At 37.0% G+C, this 19,882-nt stretch overlaps 1 protein-coding gene across 1 annotated transcript in view; it reads left to right on the plus strand.

The window, feature by feature from the left end:
* Positions 1 to 6,308, plus strand: part of ATM (ATM serine/threonine kinase) — a 57,914-nt gene extending 51,606 nt beyond the window's left edge. Inside the window, exons 58-63 of the mRNA XM_054003610.1 lie at positions 691 to 856; positions 2,079 to 2,165; positions 2,259 to 2,373; positions 3,932 to 3,995; positions 4,670 to 4,806; positions 4,931 to 6,308. Of these exons, the coding sequence (XP_053859585.1) occupies positions 691 to 856; positions 2,079 to 2,165; positions 2,259 to 2,373; positions 3,932 to 3,995; positions 4,670 to 4,806; positions 4,931 to 5,111 (750 nt within the window). The 3' untranslated portion in view covers positions 5,112 to 6,308. The remainder of the gene's footprint in view (positions 1 to 690; positions 857 to 2,078; positions 2,166 to 2,258; positions 2,374 to 3,931; positions 3,996 to 4,669; positions 4,807 to 4,930) is intronic.
* Positions 6,309 to 19,882: the final 13,574 nt, after the last annotated feature.

Raw genomic sequence — 19,882 nt, forward strand, 5'->3', positions numbered from 1 at the left:
AACTTAAAAGAACACCACAAAATAGCCAATTCATAATATTTACTGGGGGGAGGGAGGTGGAATTTACAGAGAACTACGTACTATACTTTTGGTATATCTAATAATGACTATGGCCAGTGGCATCAAATGAATAGATATTCAGACTTTCAGTTCAGTTCTACAGATCACCTCCCCATAAGTTTACAAAATTGCAGACAAGTATACCTGTTACTTTAAATATCCATGATTGTGCAAGAATCTATTTCCTTTCAAATTGCTATAGTAATAATGGGATAAAAGTATATTTAATTTTGGCTTGGTGGAGTTTTTGCATGGGAATGAGTGAGAATGACTTTCTCACAGTGACATGAGGCCTTCAGATAAGCAGAGGTACCAGAACAGAGTGCAGAGAAAGGAAGTGTCTCCCAACAAGATCCTTTTACCTGCACATGCCTATAAAACACATGCACCTGCTGCATCAAGGAAATGTTTTTTAGCCTCTGAGTTGTGTATAAAAATAGAATTGTTTAGTAAGACAGCAAGTTAGGGGCATTAATAATTGCTGCAAAAAACAGACAATAGTTCTTAGCTCAGAAAGAGAAAGAAGTGATAACAGCATTTGATGGAGGGGAGGTAGGTAGAAAGGAAGGAAGAGGTCATTTTCTTCTGAAGCAGTTAGTCATGGGTAAAACGTTTCTTACGTGTTTAAAGGATGCCCAAAAGAAACATTCTGAAGAGAAATACAGAATCTTCATGGAAGTCTGTGAGAATTTTCAACCTGTGTTCCGGTATTTCTGCATGGAGAAATTCCTGGACCCAGCTGTGTGGTTTGAAAAACGATTGGCATACACTCGCAGTGTGGCTACATCTTCTATAGGTATTGGATTATTTACAGTGGCTTTTTAGGTTACACAACCAAAGATTTTATACCATTTCAGACATAGTGGCTGTCCTGCTTTTGTCACATGTCAAAAAAGGCATAGTAGGGGGCAAAAAAGGCCAGCAAGAACATCAGCATTATTTTTGTAATTAAGATTTCTGATTTGTTCCTCCACACCCCCATTTTTGCTGCAGAAGGAAGAATGAAATTCTGTGTTTCTTTGTTTAAATAGTAGTTTGTTTTCTTAGATTCTGGTAGTTTGGTTTTTTTTTTTACCTGACTTTATTTCTGTTGTTTTGGTTTAACATTTATTCATTTCATGTGTAGCCTCTCATGCTTTAGCTGAATTGAAAAGCTCAATCTATTGCCTTTGTGCTGGCATTATTATCCATGGCTGAAATGTATTTAAGCTCAGGGATATTTCCTTTGATTTTCCTGTCATAATAAAGAAAAATAAGTACTTAAATGTAAGTACTGTGGATTTTTTTCTGGATGACTCAGTTCTGTACTGAGTCTCTGGAAGACATTTTTTAGTAGATTTTAGACATTGCAGTAGGTCTCATTTTAGAAAGTAACATGTTTGTGCACTCCCTTTTTACTGGAAAAAAAATCTGCAGTTTAGTACAAGTCAGATGAAAGATTTTGGGAGGAAATGTTACTGCTCTCCATGTCCATCAGCCAATAAAAACAGTAAAAGGTGTAAATTGCAGCAAGGGAAATGTAGTTTGGAGTTTTTCTACATTTAAGGACAGTAAAGCAGTGAAATAGGCTTACATGAAAGATCTTATAATTTGGATCACTGGAGATTTTTAAAACTGACTTAGACAACAGTTGTTTTGTTGGGGGGGTTTGCTAATGATAGTAATAATAACAAAACCTGATTTTATTATCCACATGCTTTTAATTTTTTTTTTTTGAAAGCTGCAATATTATTTGATAATCTTTGTAGATTTCAAGTAGAAATGGGGGAGAAATCTGTGTAGCAGATATAACAATGCACATCTGTATGAGAATAAACTTATTGCAATTTTATTCAGTCAACATTTTCTTTTTGGATTTGTGGAATGGTATTTGTTCTTTCCTTGGGCAAATCTGTATATGGGGGAAGAAATAGTCTCCCTATAATTTTTTTTTTCACCTGTTACAATTACACCAGTAATCTTTCTTAGGCTTTCTGTGTTTTTTATGACATAGTTTCAGCACTTACATTTTGTTTCAGTTGGCTACATTCTTGGACTTGGAGACAGACATGTTCAGAATATCTTGATAGATGAACAAACAGCAGAACTGGTGCATATAGATCTGGGTAAGTAGGACAGCAAGAGAACCTTAATTTTTTTTTTTTTTTTTTTTTTTTTTTTTTTTTTTTTTTTTTAACTTTTATCATCCTTTCATTTAGGGGTTGCTTTTGAGCAAGGCAAAATCCTTCCCACACCAGAGACTGTTCCATTTAGGTTAACCAGAGACATTGTGGACGGAATGGGCATCACCGGCGTGGAAGGGGTCTTCAGAAGGTAAGTGCTCCTGAATTGCATAGGGATAAGGAGGCAGCAGAGTACTTCCAGCTTTGTGATTGTTACATGTTAAATAGTTCTGATGCTTCAGAGGGGACTCAGATCTCTGCTGGTAACACCCAAACCTAAATACTGACCTTTAACTCCTATGCTTGTATTTATATAACCAGCTGCAAGTTCATTTTTGTTGCTTAGTGTTTCATACTGTTCACTTGCCAGTGGGTTATTATCACCCTCTTGTGGAATTCAGGGAGTGTTTCCAAAGGCTCCACAGCTAAGTGTTGATTCAGAATTTTTTTTTTTCCCCTTCAGAACTATGTATTTCTTTCAGAGCTATACTATATTTTTGAAGCTGTTAAATGTCTTTGAACCAATTTGTTTTGACTCTAATTTTTCTTTAGTTTTATGTATGTAATTTGGAGTATTTTTTCCCTTTTGGATCATATATTTTATATTACTTTGCAAGTGCAAAATCTAAATTCCGTAATAGATCTGGATTGCAAAACAGAAGAATCCCAAACGCGTTGAGTTTCAGTCAACCTCCATCCTACCTTCTGTGAATGACCCAAGGGATTCCTAAATAGCAGGACATTTCTCATTCCAGACTTTGATGATGTTCAGGAAGTAATGCTTACAACCCCCAAATTTCATGTCTTTAAAAAAACACATAGTGTAGGTGTTGTCTAAGGCAGCAATTAAGGTTAATAAGTAGCTCCTAGTACACCTTTGTCCCATGAAGGAGCAGTCACTGCCACTCCTAGTCTAAAGATGATGCTGTCAAACTCACTGTTTGGTATTACTTCTGAAACCATGATACAGAAAAACTTCACTTGTTGGGCTCTAGCTGAAGTAAGTAAGAGTATCAAAGGCACTTGCAGATGCTGTTTCTGCCTCAGCCAGCCTGATTTGTACTTAACAGTACAGGTGTAAGTGGTAAATAGGCCCTTGGCTGTGAATGTGTTCAGTTAACTTTGGGGTGTGTTGTTCTCATTCTGAGGTAGACAGGAGGCCCAATCCCTCTTTCACAGGAGTACCTGTCCCACAGGATAGTTTCCTATGGGAAATTTCCAGGCTAGATTCCTTTCAGGAGCTTAGTTTGCTTGGGAGTGAATGTAGGTAACCATTTCTGTATTCAAACTCGTTGGGGGGATTTCAGAAATTGCTTATAGTCTGGCTACTGGATCTGCTCCTTTCATGGAAAACAGCCCTACCAAGATTCTCCAATGTGTTCCAGAGCACCCCAGCACGTGTTTTCATGCAGCCAAGCAATGCTACCATTGTGGCAGTGTTAACTTAGTGGTTAATTCTGCATATCAAAATATTTCAGGCAGTGAAACAGGTCATCTCTTTCCACAGAGAAATAATAATCAGTGAAACACACAGTCTTCTCGTGGTTTTACATGTCTAAATTTCTTTTTTTTTCCCCAGGTGAAAATATCAGAGAGGTTACTCTTGTGTTAGAAATTAAACTTTGAGTACCAATATACATTCTTTAAATTACAAAAATACCATTTTATTTTGCCAAAAATAACCTAAAATGCTGTAAAATATTTCCTAGATGCTGTGAGAAAACAATGGCTGTTATGAGAAATTCTCAAGAAGCTTTGTTGACTATTGTAGAGGTAAGCTTTTTTTTCATGCTTTTGGGTAATAACCTGCCAGAATGTCTTCAGTCTTTGTCTTCATATGCATCACTGCACCAAATACTAATTTAGGGTGTTTTGTACTGAATTAGAACATAGTGGTCTTGGTCAGATTTGTTAATTCATGTAATCTTTGATAAAGTTGTAACCAGTTTGCATTTTCTGTAGGAACTGTTTCCTTCAGGCAGTTCTCCCTCTTCAACAGCAACATGCTTCTAGCCATAGTGCAATATTCCTGGCAGGAGTAATAATGATTGAATTAAATCCTCTTTGCATAAGCCACAAAGAAGAGAATGAAACTGATTTTTGAAAGCAAGTTATGCTGTGCATTAAAGAGCTAATGATTCTCTTTAGTGCCTAGCAGTGTATTAAAAAATTACCTATTCACTGCTGAGATGGGACTGATGGCAAAAGTTTGTCAAGTATGAACAACACAAATACCTGCAAGTGCTCAGAGGCAGTTTTGTTGTTGGATTATTTACTAACCAATTTAGCCCAATTCTATTGATTAAAAAAAAAAAAAAAAAGAAAACCAAAACAGAACACTCACCCTTCTAATATTGTGGTTAGTGTAAGCATTTCCAACAGTGCTAGGGCACTGAACTAGCTGTAATTAGCAATTGAAATTAAAAAGAGCTTTATTTACTGTGTAGGTGCTGCTTTATGATCCTCTTTTCGACTGGACCATGAACCCCTTGAAAGCTTTGTATTTGCAGCAGAGGCCAGAGGATGAGGCTGACATGAGCTCTACACTTGGTACTGATCCACAAGAGCCTAAAAGAAAAGCCAGGTGCGAGATTTTTTTCTTACCCTCCTCTTGCTGCACTGTTGCCTTGCTTTATGGTTTTCTCACTGCATGTTGTTCAGGATCCATACCTAGAACACCTGTTTTTCTTTTTTTATTCTGCCAACAGTGATGACCAGAGTTTTAACAAGGTGGCTGAGCGTGTTCTGATGAGACTTCAGGAGAAGCTGAAAGGTGTTGAGGAGGGAACAGTGCTCAGTGTGGGAGGGCAGGTGAACCTCCTCATACAACAGGCCATGGACCCTAAAAATCTGAGCTGTCTCTTTCACGGATGGAAACCCTGGGTGTGACTTAGAAGGATCCAGCATGCTTTTAGAAGAAACCTTTTTTTTTTTTTTTTTTTTTTTTTTGCACTAAGTGTTTTAACATTTCAAAGTGGTATTTCACAAAATTTACACCAAGAGCAACCATGACACCTTATCCATATTACCATTTGGTGGATGGTTTGGGTTTTTTTTTCAATAACCTGTTACTGAGAAACATTTTTTATTCTGCTTAGGTTCATCCTACAGTCTAAACCACCAAGCAGTGCTTTGATGTTCCTTGTGACCCACAAGAACTTTGCTTGGGCAGAATGGATGTGCTGTGTGCTTAAAACATGAGATTCATCACTGTTGTGTATCTGCTAAAATGCAGGACTCTTATATCTGGTAGTGGTAACACGACTGTGTAGAATGGATGATCCAAAAACCAGGATTCATGCTATAACCAGCTAAACTACATTTCCAAAAGGGGGTTATACCTTAATTTCACAGTGAAAGAAAAGAAAACCAGAGAACCTCATGTGTAATCAATCAAGGGGTTTTGGGGTTGGGGTTTTTTAAGCTTAGTTAAATGGACACTTCTGTATATAAATGACAACTTTAGGTCAAATAAAATATGGCTGCTTTTTTTTCCTGTTGTAAATTAAATTATGCTGGTACTTTATTTTTATATTACTCTAATAGTATAGAACAATAAAAAATACTTAGCTTTTGTTGCACTGACTTCCTTGACAAGACACATTGACTATACAATGAAACTTAGTGTACTGGAAATACCTGTAAAGCAAACAGTCACTGTATCTGCAGTAAACACCTCTCAGAAACACTGAAGTTGTAGTCCAAGCACAAAAGCCTCATTCTGAGTGCACATGGTTTTACAAAAGACATCGCTCCTTCTTAAAAGTAAAAAATCAGGTAGTCAGTGAATATGGATAATCAGAGAATCCATTCAAATAATGGTCTAACTTGCATAGTTAATAAATATTCCCAAACCATCTTTATATTTCAAAATAGGAATTAAGGTTGGTGTACCCTTAGTTTACATTTCATGCGTTTTTACAGCAATATAAATGAAGAACTCCTGTTCCAATCAGCATTTAATGGGTTTTTATTTGTATGGTGTTCTCACAACTTTTATGCTATAAGATACTGTCTACACAGCAAAATGAGTCTTTTGTAGTGTGTTTTCATGACATAAATTTATGTTGATCCTTGCAACCAAAAGCGCATCGGCTTTTTTTGTGGGGAGGAAATACTGTCCAATGATCTGTTTGTTCTCTGAAAATTAAAGTAACTGACAGAGCCCGTTCTCTTTATGTGACATTTAAAGGATATTAGGAAAGGGAGAAATGTCTTATCAAGCAATGGCAGGTAGGAAAGGATTAAACAAAAAGTCATTTAAGTATTTTTCTTCACCAGAGACTGTCCTGGGGTGATCTGTAATGTTACTGTATTCCATATCTATCTGCACCCAAAAATTGTTACTGTCTCATATTAATCATTGGAGTACTTTTATACATTATATCCTCAGTAAAGGGAGAGCAGATCCTGCTTTTATGTGATTTCTTTCCATCAAGATACAGATCTGTCAAATTCTCATCAGTTGTTAATTCTTCCATACAAACCCAGCTTTGCCTCCACATAAGCTTTCCCCAAACTACTTCTGTCTGTAGTAGAGTCTCCTTGAGATTTCCCATAGAGATAGATTCTCATTTCTAGAAGACCAAATGTTTCGGTGTCTCTCAAGCCACTGCAGAGAATATAGTGGCTTGGAAACTCTATCCAAAAAGTGCTCCATACAGAGTTCAGACTATATAAAATAAACAACTAACAAGGCACTTGTGCTTCTCATGACTCACCTGGAATTTCCAGACACCTTCCAGTCATCATATCCCTGAGCTTACCTTTGCCTGGACACTACTGTTGGATTCGGGCCCATCAAGCCAAAGGAAAACCTGAAATTACATAGTTGTACAGTAGCTGAAGTTTGTGGTGTACACATTCCTCAGCATTCCTTCCCAACCCACTGTCCTGTTCTTTTAAGGGAATTTAACATCTTACTAGCAAGGTCACGCATCATGAATTTTATCAATGCAATCAGTCATTGTTAGAGTTACATTTTTTCTTCAGGTCTCCAGCCCTGCTTCCAAGCCCTTAAACATGCCATGGAAGTTCTGGATAACACTTATCAATAATCAAGATGTTTTGCTTAAATGAGTACCTCTCATGGGCAGCTCCCAAAACAAATGCTTTCATGGAGGAGAGACTTGGAGTGTCCTGACCTGTGTTCAGACAGCTGGCACGTCAGAACTAGACCAGTACGGTGAAGATTTTCATTCCACGAAGTTTGCCAAGATACCTGAAATAGCTCACACATTATCTAAGTCTTAAATTGGAAAGTAACATCACCTTACTCAAAAATAAAAGTTAAGTCAGTTACCCTAATCAGACATAAAAAAGGAAGCAATGTCTAACCAATCTTGTTGATTATCTCTTACTCTGTCTTCACATTGGTTTGCATTTCCTTTTCCTCTCTGACTGCACCCACAGACCAATGTATAAATACTGTTGAGCCAAGCCCCAGGCAGTGCTATCTACTGTCCCTTTTGCATCATTTCTGAAATGAGCTCTCTGACAAAGCCGAGAAAAAGCCAAGTGGTGCTGCCTGAAGCTGAGCCCATAAAGTAGGTGATGACCGAGCAGTGTGGGGCATCAGGGATCCAGCTCGCTTGACCCATGGCCCTCGTGCCCCCTCACCCCTTTACTATTTAACAATAAAGGCAAGGACTAGTTAAGCAAAATCCGAGGTGAATTCCATAGTTCTTTAGGGCTTAGGGCTGATGCTGCAGACAAGCCCTGTGGTTTGGCTTCATCTTTCCTAAAAGCAATACTGACTGTGACAAAACATCCCCTCGCAACATCCTGTCTTGAGGAACTTCTGTTTTGTGCACTGCCAGAAGTAAAGCAAACAGCCTGGGACAGAGAGAGAGAACAGTCACAGTTTAGAGGGGATTACTTTACAGGAAAAATGTATTTAAGTAAATGTTACTGAAACAGGTTAACGATTAAAAAATCCTGGTAATAAGAGTGAAAAATAAAGGATCAGTTTGTACCAACTTTTTCAGCTTTTAGTATAAAGTTTGAGCATTAATTCAGCAATCTACTGTGTAGAAGCCTTGTGCTGTTTTCTGAAGTAACGCATTCTGAAAAACTACATTATTGCAAATGCGTTTTGGGCAGAACATTGACATTGGTGTTTGTAAACAGCAGAATCCACTATAAAAGCAGCTGACATTTGCTTTTTCAGTTAGGCAGTGCTTGTTTCAGCTTTTCTGCTGACATTACAAGTCTATACCACAACGGAGTAGAGAAGATATGAACAAATACTAGAAAAATGACCACTTAGCATTTGTATCCATTGGAAAAATGTCTTTCTCAGAGAAAAAGTGAACTTAACTGGTATCACATCTGGTCCTGATATGAAATCTCTTTCTGCTTGGAAGGGAGTAAAAGCCTCTGTTCCACTGAAGTTACAGTGTGGATATGGATCATATTGTGACTTAATAAACTGGAAGTCTAAACAAGAGTGGAAACGCAAGTAAATATATACTTTTCATCTTTAAAATCACACCATACTTACACCTGCTACAAATCCTTATAAACACTAACTTAAAACAATCAAATAAAATCAAAGCTAGAGACACCTCTATTTGTGCTGCAGAAATGGAGATATAAGCAAAATAAATTTCCCTAAGATGGCACATCTTTCTGTAATTATGAGACATATCTGATATCAATGCTCTGGGGTTTGAGTCTTTATTTTTTACTTAATATTTTCCACTTCTTATTGTTCCATAGTATAAAATCCAAAATTATTTCTCACAAAATAAGTTTGTTGGTGGAAATGTTTTCTAGACAGCGGTGTGAGTCCTAAATTACATCAAACCATTTCAATCATCTCAGTGTAAAGGAAAGGAGAATCTGGGTCTTTATATGATTTTGTTTTGGTTTTTAGACCTGCCTCACTACCTTAATCAGTTTATTATGTTAACACACCTATGCATTGCATAATGCATAAGTAGATAATACACACTAAGAGCCCCTTGGCTATGTCAAAACACAGAAACTGATGCCCTATCAGCACACAGCTGTCCTACCAGTGTAATTAAAACCAGTTTTAAATCAATTTATTTAGGTCTGTGAAAACCACTGTGGGTGCAAACCGCCATGTGACACACATCTCATTATAATTATCTCTTATCTGTTCACCTTAATTCTGTCATTTACACACAAGGTCTCGTAAAGCACTGACAATACACGAGGTATTGTGTTAATGCAGACATTATGTACAGAAAGATAAACACAAACCTTTGAGCCTCTGCTTCTCCTCAGGATATGCAACAATTACTTAAAGCAAAAGTGTCCTGTCATCATTCAGTTCCAAATTACCAGTTTCACTTTATGTAAAACATGGAAGTCACCTTGTGGGCTACCTGTTTCTCAGTGTTCTTCTCAGTCACTTTCCTTCTCACTCCTACGCTATTTCTTGAGTCTTTGTTCTCATGGTTATAAAGTACACTTTTTTTTTTGTTTCCATTTCAAAGGCCCTTACCGAATGTGGCTCTCAGCCTGTCCCTCCCCTGCTTCACTCATTGTTTTCTGGCTTCCTTACAGCATCTGCATTACAGTTGTAGCTGAGGGGTCTTTTTATAGTTTGTTGCTATGAAAGAACTACTTATCTCTTAATTATAGGCATGCTTGAAGCTTTTAAAGTTAAATAATGCTTTAAGATATTGCATGTCTATAAAACCATTTTAAGGAATGAATATGATTGTATTAAAAATATTTTTACATTTCTGTTGCATTTGCCAGTTAGTCTTTATTAGAAATATGAGTATCTCAGTACAGGAGTGATCCAATTGATGATACACCAAGGAGCTGAATGGATTTCTTAACTAGAGGAGGAGGCTGTTACACCATGTTCTCTATATAAAATAAGTAATTTACTTTTATTGCTGCCTGTCACAATGCATTTAACATATCCAATTTATGAATAACTCATTATTTTGATATTGGTCTTCCAAGTCTCTCTATGAGGTAATTAGAATTTACTGAAAATGCATTATCATCCAGTTAGAAACCACTTCCTTGTTGTAGAGTTGCTCAATTTTTAATGATCTGAAAGTGATTTATCATTACAGATTCAAGAAAAACAGCTGGTTTGTATTAAAGAGTCATGATACCACTCCCATGTATTGAGGTGTGGCCTTTGTCAGGGTTTGTTTTTTTTTTTTTTTACAAGAAGACATTATTTCCTAATATTGGAAGAGTTAAATAGAAAGAAAGTGCTGCAAAGGACTTCATTTCTTCATTTGCAGCCACTGATGAATGCTTTCTCTTGAAAAAGTACAGTCAGAACCAAAATAAACTTTATTATAAAATAATTAAGTGCACATACAGTGGTGTTACAATCTTGCTTAACAAAAACCTATGCCAACAATAAAACACAATAAAACCAGTTAAATCCTTAGAGTAATTCAAAAGTATAGCTGTGTCTAATGCTTCATTTTCCTTGTGTATAATTGAATTGAGGTATACTAATGATACTGTGTGCATAAGGCAAAGTTAAATACGGAGGAAGAGGTTTGAGACAGAAATCAAATCATTATAGAAGAAAAGCAGAAATTTTGTAAAAATGCCAGACATCTGGACAATAATCTAGCTTCCTTCCAGCAATCTCATGTGAGGCAGCCATAATAGTTAAATACCCCAAAAGCACTAGATATTTACATAGGACTATGATTTTTCAAGTTATTTAAACACCAAAAATCAAGAGAAAAGCATTTTAAACCTAAACCAAAGCAGACACATGTACTAAAGATATTTCAAGCAAAAGAACATTTAAGCCCTTCATACCATTTTTCAAGTCTCCCTGTAGCACCTACATTAGAAGCCTACACTCCACAGGCTCCCTCTGTAACTACCAGAGCTGGAAAGATTCTTCCCCAGAGCAATTTTACAACAGCTAAGATGTTAATTGCCCTGCAGAGATCCCAGTTTCTGCCTGCTGACTACAGAAGAACCTTGAACAACTCTTGCTCCTTCCTGATGTAGTTCTGCCAAAAGACCAAAGACAGGTGGAATAAATCTGGCCACTAAGAGTCTGCCATAAGAATCAGGTGTGGTTGAAATCAACAGAGAAACTAAGATTGAGCTGGGGAACACAAAAAAAAACAAAAAAAAAAAAACCAAAAAAAAAAACCAAAAAAAAAAAAAAACAAACAAACAAAACAAAAAAACTGTGGTTTAGTAAGAGCAGAACCCCCAGCAATCTAAGTCAATAGCATCAACAAGTGGTTAGCACTGCAGAGATTGTGGATTTAGGAATCTAGTTTTATCCACTTGCTTTGCTAAACTCATTTAGAGAATGCAAATGTTCTTAATGCTTTCATGCAGTGGCAATTTTGTGCATCCAGAATGAATACAGAGAATTCCCCATACAGTAAAGTGATGCTTACAGTACCTAGCCTGATTTTGATGACAGTGTCTGCTGCAACACCTAGCAACACTGTCTGCAAGTGGAAAGATAATGATCTGTAATGCTTGCATCCTACAGAGAAATTAGGTCAGAAAGTATTTTACTGTGAATATTCTGCTTCAATTACTTGGCAGTACTTGCAGAAACAGGCTCTTGATCAGGTTTAGGCCCTTTAGTAGAGAAACTAGAAAACTTGCAAAGCATAGTGAGGTTTCTAGCAGGCAGACAAAGCTGCCTAAAGAATACATCTACAGTCTCCCAAGAATAAGCAAAGGAAGTCAACTTGGCCTATAAATATTTTTATAATTATCAAGCAGCTTTCAAGTGGCTTGTAAGAAATGAATTCCAGTCCATCATAATTAACTCTAAAAGACAGCTGCCTTCTGTGTGCTTAGTTTCTTCTGTTCTTCCTTCCCTTTAGTTTTGTTTGTCTTTACTTTGATGTTCAGCTTTGTTTTCCCTTGGATCACAGTTTCAGTTGTTTTCAACCTCACAGTGCATCCGTAACTGTGGAACCCAGAAAAGACTGGGGGCAATCAAAAATAACTGTGTGATTTAAATTACTGTAACGAGCCTTATTTGACAACCCTATGCCACAGCTATAAAGCAGTGAGACAGCCAGTAGTGGAACCCAACAAGCCACTAGTAGAATGTATCCTACTTTGCAATGCACTCCCTGACTTGTACAGCCCTCATCTCCTGAGGGTAAATGCTCCTCACCAGAAGAGGAAGATCTGTTCCTCTAACACCTGCAGGTTCTTTGTTGTAAAGGAATATATGGGCATCCTGCAGAGAAGTGCAAATATACAAAAAAAAAAAGGCATTTCTAACTTATCATTGTAGAAAAAAGCTGTGAACAGATTTTTCCCATTCCAACCTTAGATAATTTTAGAATTTGAAATGGTCTAACAAATCATATTAATGCAAGAGAAATTGAACACATTTTTAGAAGAAATAGCTTATATTAGAATAAACTAATAGTGAAAAAGCTTTTACAGAGAAGTATGTATCAGTATAAAGTACAGTCCCACATTCACTACATTGAAAGCAGGTTGAAATAGAGCATCTAGATCCCTAAATTTATTTTGCCTGAAAACAACCACTGGGTGAAACTCAGCTCTTTTAGCTCTTTTTCTCCAGCTTAGAATTTACAGAGATACTCTGAAAGTAATGTTTTAGTCCTACACAACTTTCTTTTTTAATAAAATTAGCTCATCATATCCACATCCTTTTCTAAGCTAATTCTTTTCTAGCTCTAAGTAACTACTTGTGACCCTTGAAGAATTCTTTTCCTCCTCCTTTTTAAGTAATAAGAGAGAATATGCATATGATTGATGAATTAGAGTCATCTGATGGACAAGCAATCATGTAGGACAGGTCCTCACTTCTGGAAGAGTGACCTCTGTAAGTACATGACCCTGAATTAAAAACAAAAGACATGCACAGAAGGAAAAAAAAAAAAAGCAGAAATAACAAAAGGCAAAGCAGGAATAACGAAAAGGAAAGCAGGCAGGAGCAGGTTTGTGAATGGCCTTTCACAAGAGCTGGTCCAGAAAACAGACTTGGGTACCATGAGAGAGCAGAAAGGAGATGAGAGGTGAACAGGATACCAGTGAAAGTTTGGAATAGTTCTGTGATCATCCTTGAGGTTGGGATACACACGATTTTGGGCTCTCAGGCACATGGTGTGACTCGTGGGGTGTCCTGTGCAGGGCCAGGAGCTGGACTCGATGATCCTTGTGGGTTCCTTCCAACTGGCAGCTTTCAAGCAGATCAGGGAAAGCCATCCCTGAACAATGAAATTACCCCCATTTTAGATTTCTGAGTCCATGTATCTTTCCACAGTGCTTGTTTTCCCCTCTCCCTGAACCTACACTTGGGTGTAAGCTACAACACAAACTGAAACTCGTGTCATGGCTTGACAAATGTGCTTCCCACCACCTGGGAATGAGCACAGAAATCCACCTTTTTCTTTGAGGATCAAGCCAGGAGGAGGGGGTGACTCATAGGGAGCTGGCACTCCCACAGCAAGCTCTGTCTGCTCCAGGCTTGGGGTGTCTGGTGGCTGCCAGGGAGTGACTCGGTCATTTAAAAAATTTTTTTATATTTGCTTATTATGATACTTCTCTTACTGAATAGTTCTAGAGTTTAAATTAAAGTTGCATCAAGAACATTCAGGAAGGAGAGCATTGGTGAGTATCCTCCCTGTCAGAATATTCAATTACTTAAAGAATAAGAGAAGAAAATAATACCTACTGCCAACAAAGTAGATTTTGTCACTGATTTCAATGACAGTTGTAGACATGCAATTGAAAATCCCAATAGATCCATTTAAAAATGGATGTGTATGTCCATTTGCATTTTTATGTAATATCCATCAGTTTGGTAAATAAGCAGAATCTCTGTTTCTTAAATCAGATATTACCAGATAGGTTGATTTCTGGATAGCCTGTGACCAGTTAGATATGGTAGCAGCATGTGTACTACTTTGACTTCCCCTGTCAATAATACGAAGTCCTGAGCAATAACTATCATATTCTCACTGCTGATCCAGCCCCAGGTAACAAGAATTTTTAAAGGTATCAGAGAAAGAAGAAAGTTTATTTAATTTCAATTTATTAATCCTTCTTATCATGTAGCATATTATCCTGTATTACTTAATTTATCACAGGCAAAAAAAACCTCAAACAAACTAAACCCTAACGTTTTTTTATTTTAAAATAAACCTCATATATATGGTTAGTGCTGTTAGATCAGATAGATGGATAAAATCAGGTAAATAAAAGAGGAGAATGCCTGTACTGATTAAGCCAGGAGATACTGTTCCACAAAACCTGTTGCCTTTTATATAACAAAGAGTTTCGAAATCCTTGATTGAAGAAGAGGACATAAAGCACAAGAGAAAACACGCCCTAGATTTGCTGATGAAATTGCAACTTGATGTCAAAGACAAAGACTTTGAAACAGTGATCAAAAAGCTGTGAAAGTAATAGAAAGTCTGTTTGAAAGCAGGCCCAGCTATACTCACAAGATAGCTTTTGAAACTACTCAGGCCAGTTGTGAGAGACAACTCTTGCCAGAGGCCTTCATCCTCATCAGTACTCCAAATTAAAATTTATTACAGAAAGCAATTACATGTAATTTAACATTAAATTAAAATGCAAAGCTAAATCCAGACAAGTATTAGTCTGACAATATAGGGAGAATACAAATGTAGATGCAATATTATACAAATAAGGCAGCTGTAACTATAGATACACGGCATTGTTCCATGGAAAAACAGAGGACCCTGTAATAAGCATTGGTTTAACTGAAAATACAGGGCCTGATTTCCCTACTATGAGTGAATGCTTGATGCTGGGGAAGTGCCAGGAAAGCTGTCACGGCTCTCAGACCTTGAGATATCAGCCAAGGGAACACCTGCTGGCTCCATGATGGGAGCCAGTGTTCCTGTGAAGTGAAACACTAATTTTGTAACTCATGATTTGTTTTCTTTGCTTGCTTTCTCTCCCAAAGGAAAATCTGTCTCAGCAATTAGTGAACTATTGATCCTTCATTAATTGATGATTTTTTTTCAAGAAGGGGAAGAGGAGAAACTTTATAGGTTTAGATTCAACTCAATATACAATATTTTGTGTGAAAGAGAGCCTTAGCTTAGTTTCATTCTGTCTTCTTTTCAGGCAACCTCTTTTAAGTCTTTGAGCACTGTCAGAATATATGTATTTAATCAGAAAATGCTTATTTCCCATGCAATTGGTGAGTATGGAAAATTTTAACCATTTATTAACTTGGCATAATGTAGTATAGTGATCCACTTCAAGAAGTCCAAAATTAATAATATGGTTAATTAACACAGTTTTGCAGTAAAAGCCAGACCATTTTAAGTGAGAAGCCCTAGAAAATGTCTGATTTTTTTCTTATTAAATTGGGTTACTTAAGTGACCAGTATCATATTTTCTCTTTTTCTATAGAATTAAGAATTTTTCAGGAACAGACCATTTTGTTCTCAGAAACAAGTTGGAGACTACAATCTGATAAAATGCAATTTTCAAGGGCCAATTTGAGTTCAGTGGGTGTTGATGTTGCCTCTGTTGCCCTGAAAATGACAGTTCATCATCCACATTTATTGGGCTCTTCACATCTGGGCAGAGGTTGTTAAAATTTTACTTGATGGTGTAACCATGAGAAATAAATCCAGCTGACAAGGAACTAAATTTCATCTCCATAGCTTAGCCAGTTATGCATATAATTTCTTATTTACTTTAGGGTTTTAGCTAATCTTGACAAACGATGGAGTGGTTCAAGGGAATTGATTGAGGGGACAAATTGTTAGGCTATCAACAATTTGTTTCTTAGAAATAGGAAACTGCTTAGCTGAATTTAGATGTCCTGTGTCTTAACCCTAAAGATAAGCAAGCTAATTTTTCATTTGTCTACAAACAGTAGGTGCTTTTTCCTTAATTTTTTCATTGGATCAGGTAACCTTCAAGACCTTATCTATTGTTACAAATCTGAATGCACTCAGCAAAAATCCCATGCTGTTTACTCTAATGGGAGCAGAGCTTGGCATTTCTATGTGAACGTAATTGTTATTCCCCATCAAAAGTGATTTTTTTAATGGCTTCGTTAACAAGATAATCCATCAAGGACCTGGTGACAACTGCACCCAGTAACCTACTTAACAGATCCAGTTTGACAACAATTACACATTACTGCATGTCATCAAGGCAGGGTGTAACTTGATATTAAATACAGCAAACACATTTGACAGTGGACCATAGCTGCTTGAGAAGGTTGAAGGTCGTGACTTCTGAGCAGAAGAATTGTTTGGCTTTGGGGTAATACTGACTTGGGACTGGAATGGAGAAAACATCTACTGCATATGAGGGTAGTTCAATCATCACCAGATTCAAGTAAATGCTTGAGTTTGTGGATGGTACTCAGAGCTGTGTATTCATGAAGGACTTCCTGAAGATTTTATTTCATTAGATTCATAGGATAGGCATATGATGGTAGAGGAGACCTCATTCAAATTGGCATCTTAAGTGAACATGCTGCCTGTTCTGAGTTGATCAGTTCAAGTTTTACAGGGAAAAGCCCATTTTCTCATGTTTCTCTCCATTTTGAAATAAAAGATCCAATTGACAGTGTGTGTTTCTGTGACTAGAATGGAACTGCAATGAAAGAAATATATTATATATATATATATATATATAATATGTATGTCTTGCAAAAGAGTAAATAGCAATAGCTATTAACAGCTCCAGTGAACAATTCACTATACATATAGTAGTTTTAATATTCAGGAAAAAGTCACAGTTTTTCTGGATCTTTGGGAATATTTTGATTTGAGACAACATTTTATCACAGGGAGATTTGCCATCCCACAGGTAATCAGAATTTGGAAAGTATTTCACAAGAAGTACTGAGAATTATTCTGCATCTTATCTATGTACTACCTGTATTTAAGTATTGCCAAATATTTACAATTCTTAGAAAGTCATAATCTAAGTGATCGCTACCGAAGAGTCATAATCTAAGTGATCTTTAAATGCTTGGTGTTTTTAAAGAGTCAAAAGTTAATTTAGTACAAATCAGGTATTTCAAATTCACACCTACATTTCAGGTTCAGTTACGGGAAATTTGGGATCAGTCTGACTGTTGGTTTATTTACGGACACAAATAAATCTTTCAGGGAATAGAGGAAATACCAAGGTCTAAATAATATGGAACACCTGTAGTGTGAAAAGGTATGCTGGAGTTTGTCAGTGAGGGTTAGTCCACATTTAAAGTTCCTTTGTTCCTAAGGCAGAAGAAAGCAGAATTTATTGGCAGAGATGCAGCTTCTATCAGTAACATACATTCCTGACGTTTTCTAAATAACTCACCTTGCCAAAAAGCCTAAATAAACTTAAGGACATTTGGCAGAGTGAGTTGAATCTCTTCACTACAGGATTTTGAGTGCTTATGTCAGAGGTATAATGTCTTCTTGATTCTTCTGTTTCTTATGTTTTAGCAAATAAAATCTTACTGTATAATCCAGGCTCTAAGCTTCACTGTTTTGAATTATCTAATCTTGGAGATCACTATCAGTGTACAGTAACACAGGATAGCCTGTTCCTGAAATATCCCTCCAAACTTATTTTACTTATTAAGTTCAGTTCACGCTTTCCCTTCACTACAAAGAAAGGACATACCAGTGTATCTGTAACTGGTATATTTTTTAAAAAGAGTAACAACTTTAACCTGTAGAGTGGTTTTTGTTTGGTTTGGGATAATAATGTTGCTTTTTTTCATTCATTAAATGAAATGAACTGTGCTGACGAAACTACCTTCTTCCTGAGGTAAAACCTGATGGTCCTGAGCAAAAACAAAATCATAATTTGGAAGCAAACTGAGTTTTCATTCTAACCTATATTCACTCTGAGAGCAGATTTCCATGTTAAAGTTAATAAGATACTCAAATATCTTTCTGTTGCAACAGTGAAAAATTTGGTAAGAGTAACACACAAGATGAAATCAGGCGTTGGACCTGCAGGATATTAATGTGGTAGTAATCGTTTCGGTTTATCGTGGGTATCAGCCATGGGATGGCAGATCTCTGTAGCTGGAGTGGTGAAACAGCTTGGCTTGGCATTTTGGGACACAAAGAATAACTGAAAGTGTGGCTGCCGTTGACCCAAAGATAGGCAAAATCATCTGCTAATGGTAAATGACCTCTGAGCTACGTAAGCTACAGGGGAAGTTAAGTCTGACACGTACAACTTGAACCGATCGTCTTTCAGACAGGTTCCATCCTGGATAATGTACTTTGTGGGTTTTCAGCAGGCAGGTTATCATGTTTCACATGTCCTGTATGGGTAGGCCCTTCTGGCATTCTGCTGAGCTGTCTTGAGTCTCTCCACACTATATTGCACCTGTGGTACAGATGGATCCTGACTGATTTTTTTAGTGTTGGGAGCTGAGATGGGAATATATCATGCTCATTCACCAGTGGCCTACAGAGTATGCTGGCATTTAAGCATATCTTATAAATACATTAATATTTTCATTGGCTGCTTAAAATCAATTCCTTTGATGGTTCATAACTGTATTCACAATATTTTACAATTGTCTCATACCTGTGAAGTATATATACACAACTTCTTGAAAGAGCAGGTCTTGCACTTTCAGTCCAAGTCTGTAATGCCAAATCAATGCATCTCACTTCTGTCAAATCTTCTGTGTACTGCATGACTAGGATATGTTGTGATAATGTATATTAGTAAGGTAAATTATTATACATATTAATAGTATAAAAGTATAATTAATATCAATATATAACTTTATAGCCTTACAAGCCAACATAAAAATATGTGCAAAACTTTGTCAGTATTATCAAGGGAGACATAACCACAAATAGTGTCAAAAGTGTCAGCACAGACACTCAAGAGCTGGGTTCATCCTGCTGCTATGTGACTAGATAAATGCTTGTTGTGTGACTGAAAACCAGTTCATAGAATAATGAACATCTGGAGGTCAAATAGACCAAGCTTCATCTCCTTGCGGGCAGTTTAGGATTCTTTTTCCCTTACCTAACTGGAACTTCCCATGATGCAACTTGTGTCTGTTAAGATTTCTGCTGTGTCCCTCTGAGAAGTCTTCTCTCTCTAAGGCTGACCTAACCCCACTCACTCAGCTTGTCCTCACACACCATGTGCCCCATTGCCTTTATCACCTTGGTGGTCCATGTTGGGTGTCAATGTATTTCTTGTACAGAGGAATCCAAAACTGAATATGGGACTCCAGCTGCAGTCTCACAACTGCCAAGCAGGTGGGAAGAAACACCTGCTTTGACCTGCTGGCCACACTCCTGCTAGTACATCTCCTGCTTATCACTGCTCACATGATGAGACTCAATTAAGGAATGTGCTACAGATGTTTAAAATTACTTCAAACAAACATGCAAATAATCCTTTTTCCCTTATTCTCACAGCAAAATCCAAAATTAGTGCCGTAACTGTCTGCAGTATAGATTTTCCTATTAACAACACATTGTACTCAAAAGTCAAGAGTTAGTACTCATATAGCCTCAATAAAATGCTATAAAACTTCTCACAGACAAGATTCTAGCTGTTAAATCCTGTGAACTTAAGCAATAATATATTAATATAAAATCTTGCACTTCTTCACCACCCTTACAGACAAAATTTTTGCAAAACTGCAGTGCTAAAGGAGCTGATAGTATCGTAAGTTTATATAATGCTTCTTTTCCTTATTA

Source organism: Vidua macroura, chromosome 2 (assembly GCF_024509145.1).
Source record: "Vidua macroura isolate BioBank_ID:100142 chromosome 2, ASM2450914v1, whole genome shotgun sequence".
In the NCBI taxonomy this organism is placed as follows: domain Eukaryota; kingdom Metazoa; phylum Chordata; class Aves; order Passeriformes; family Viduidae; genus Vidua; species Vidua macroura.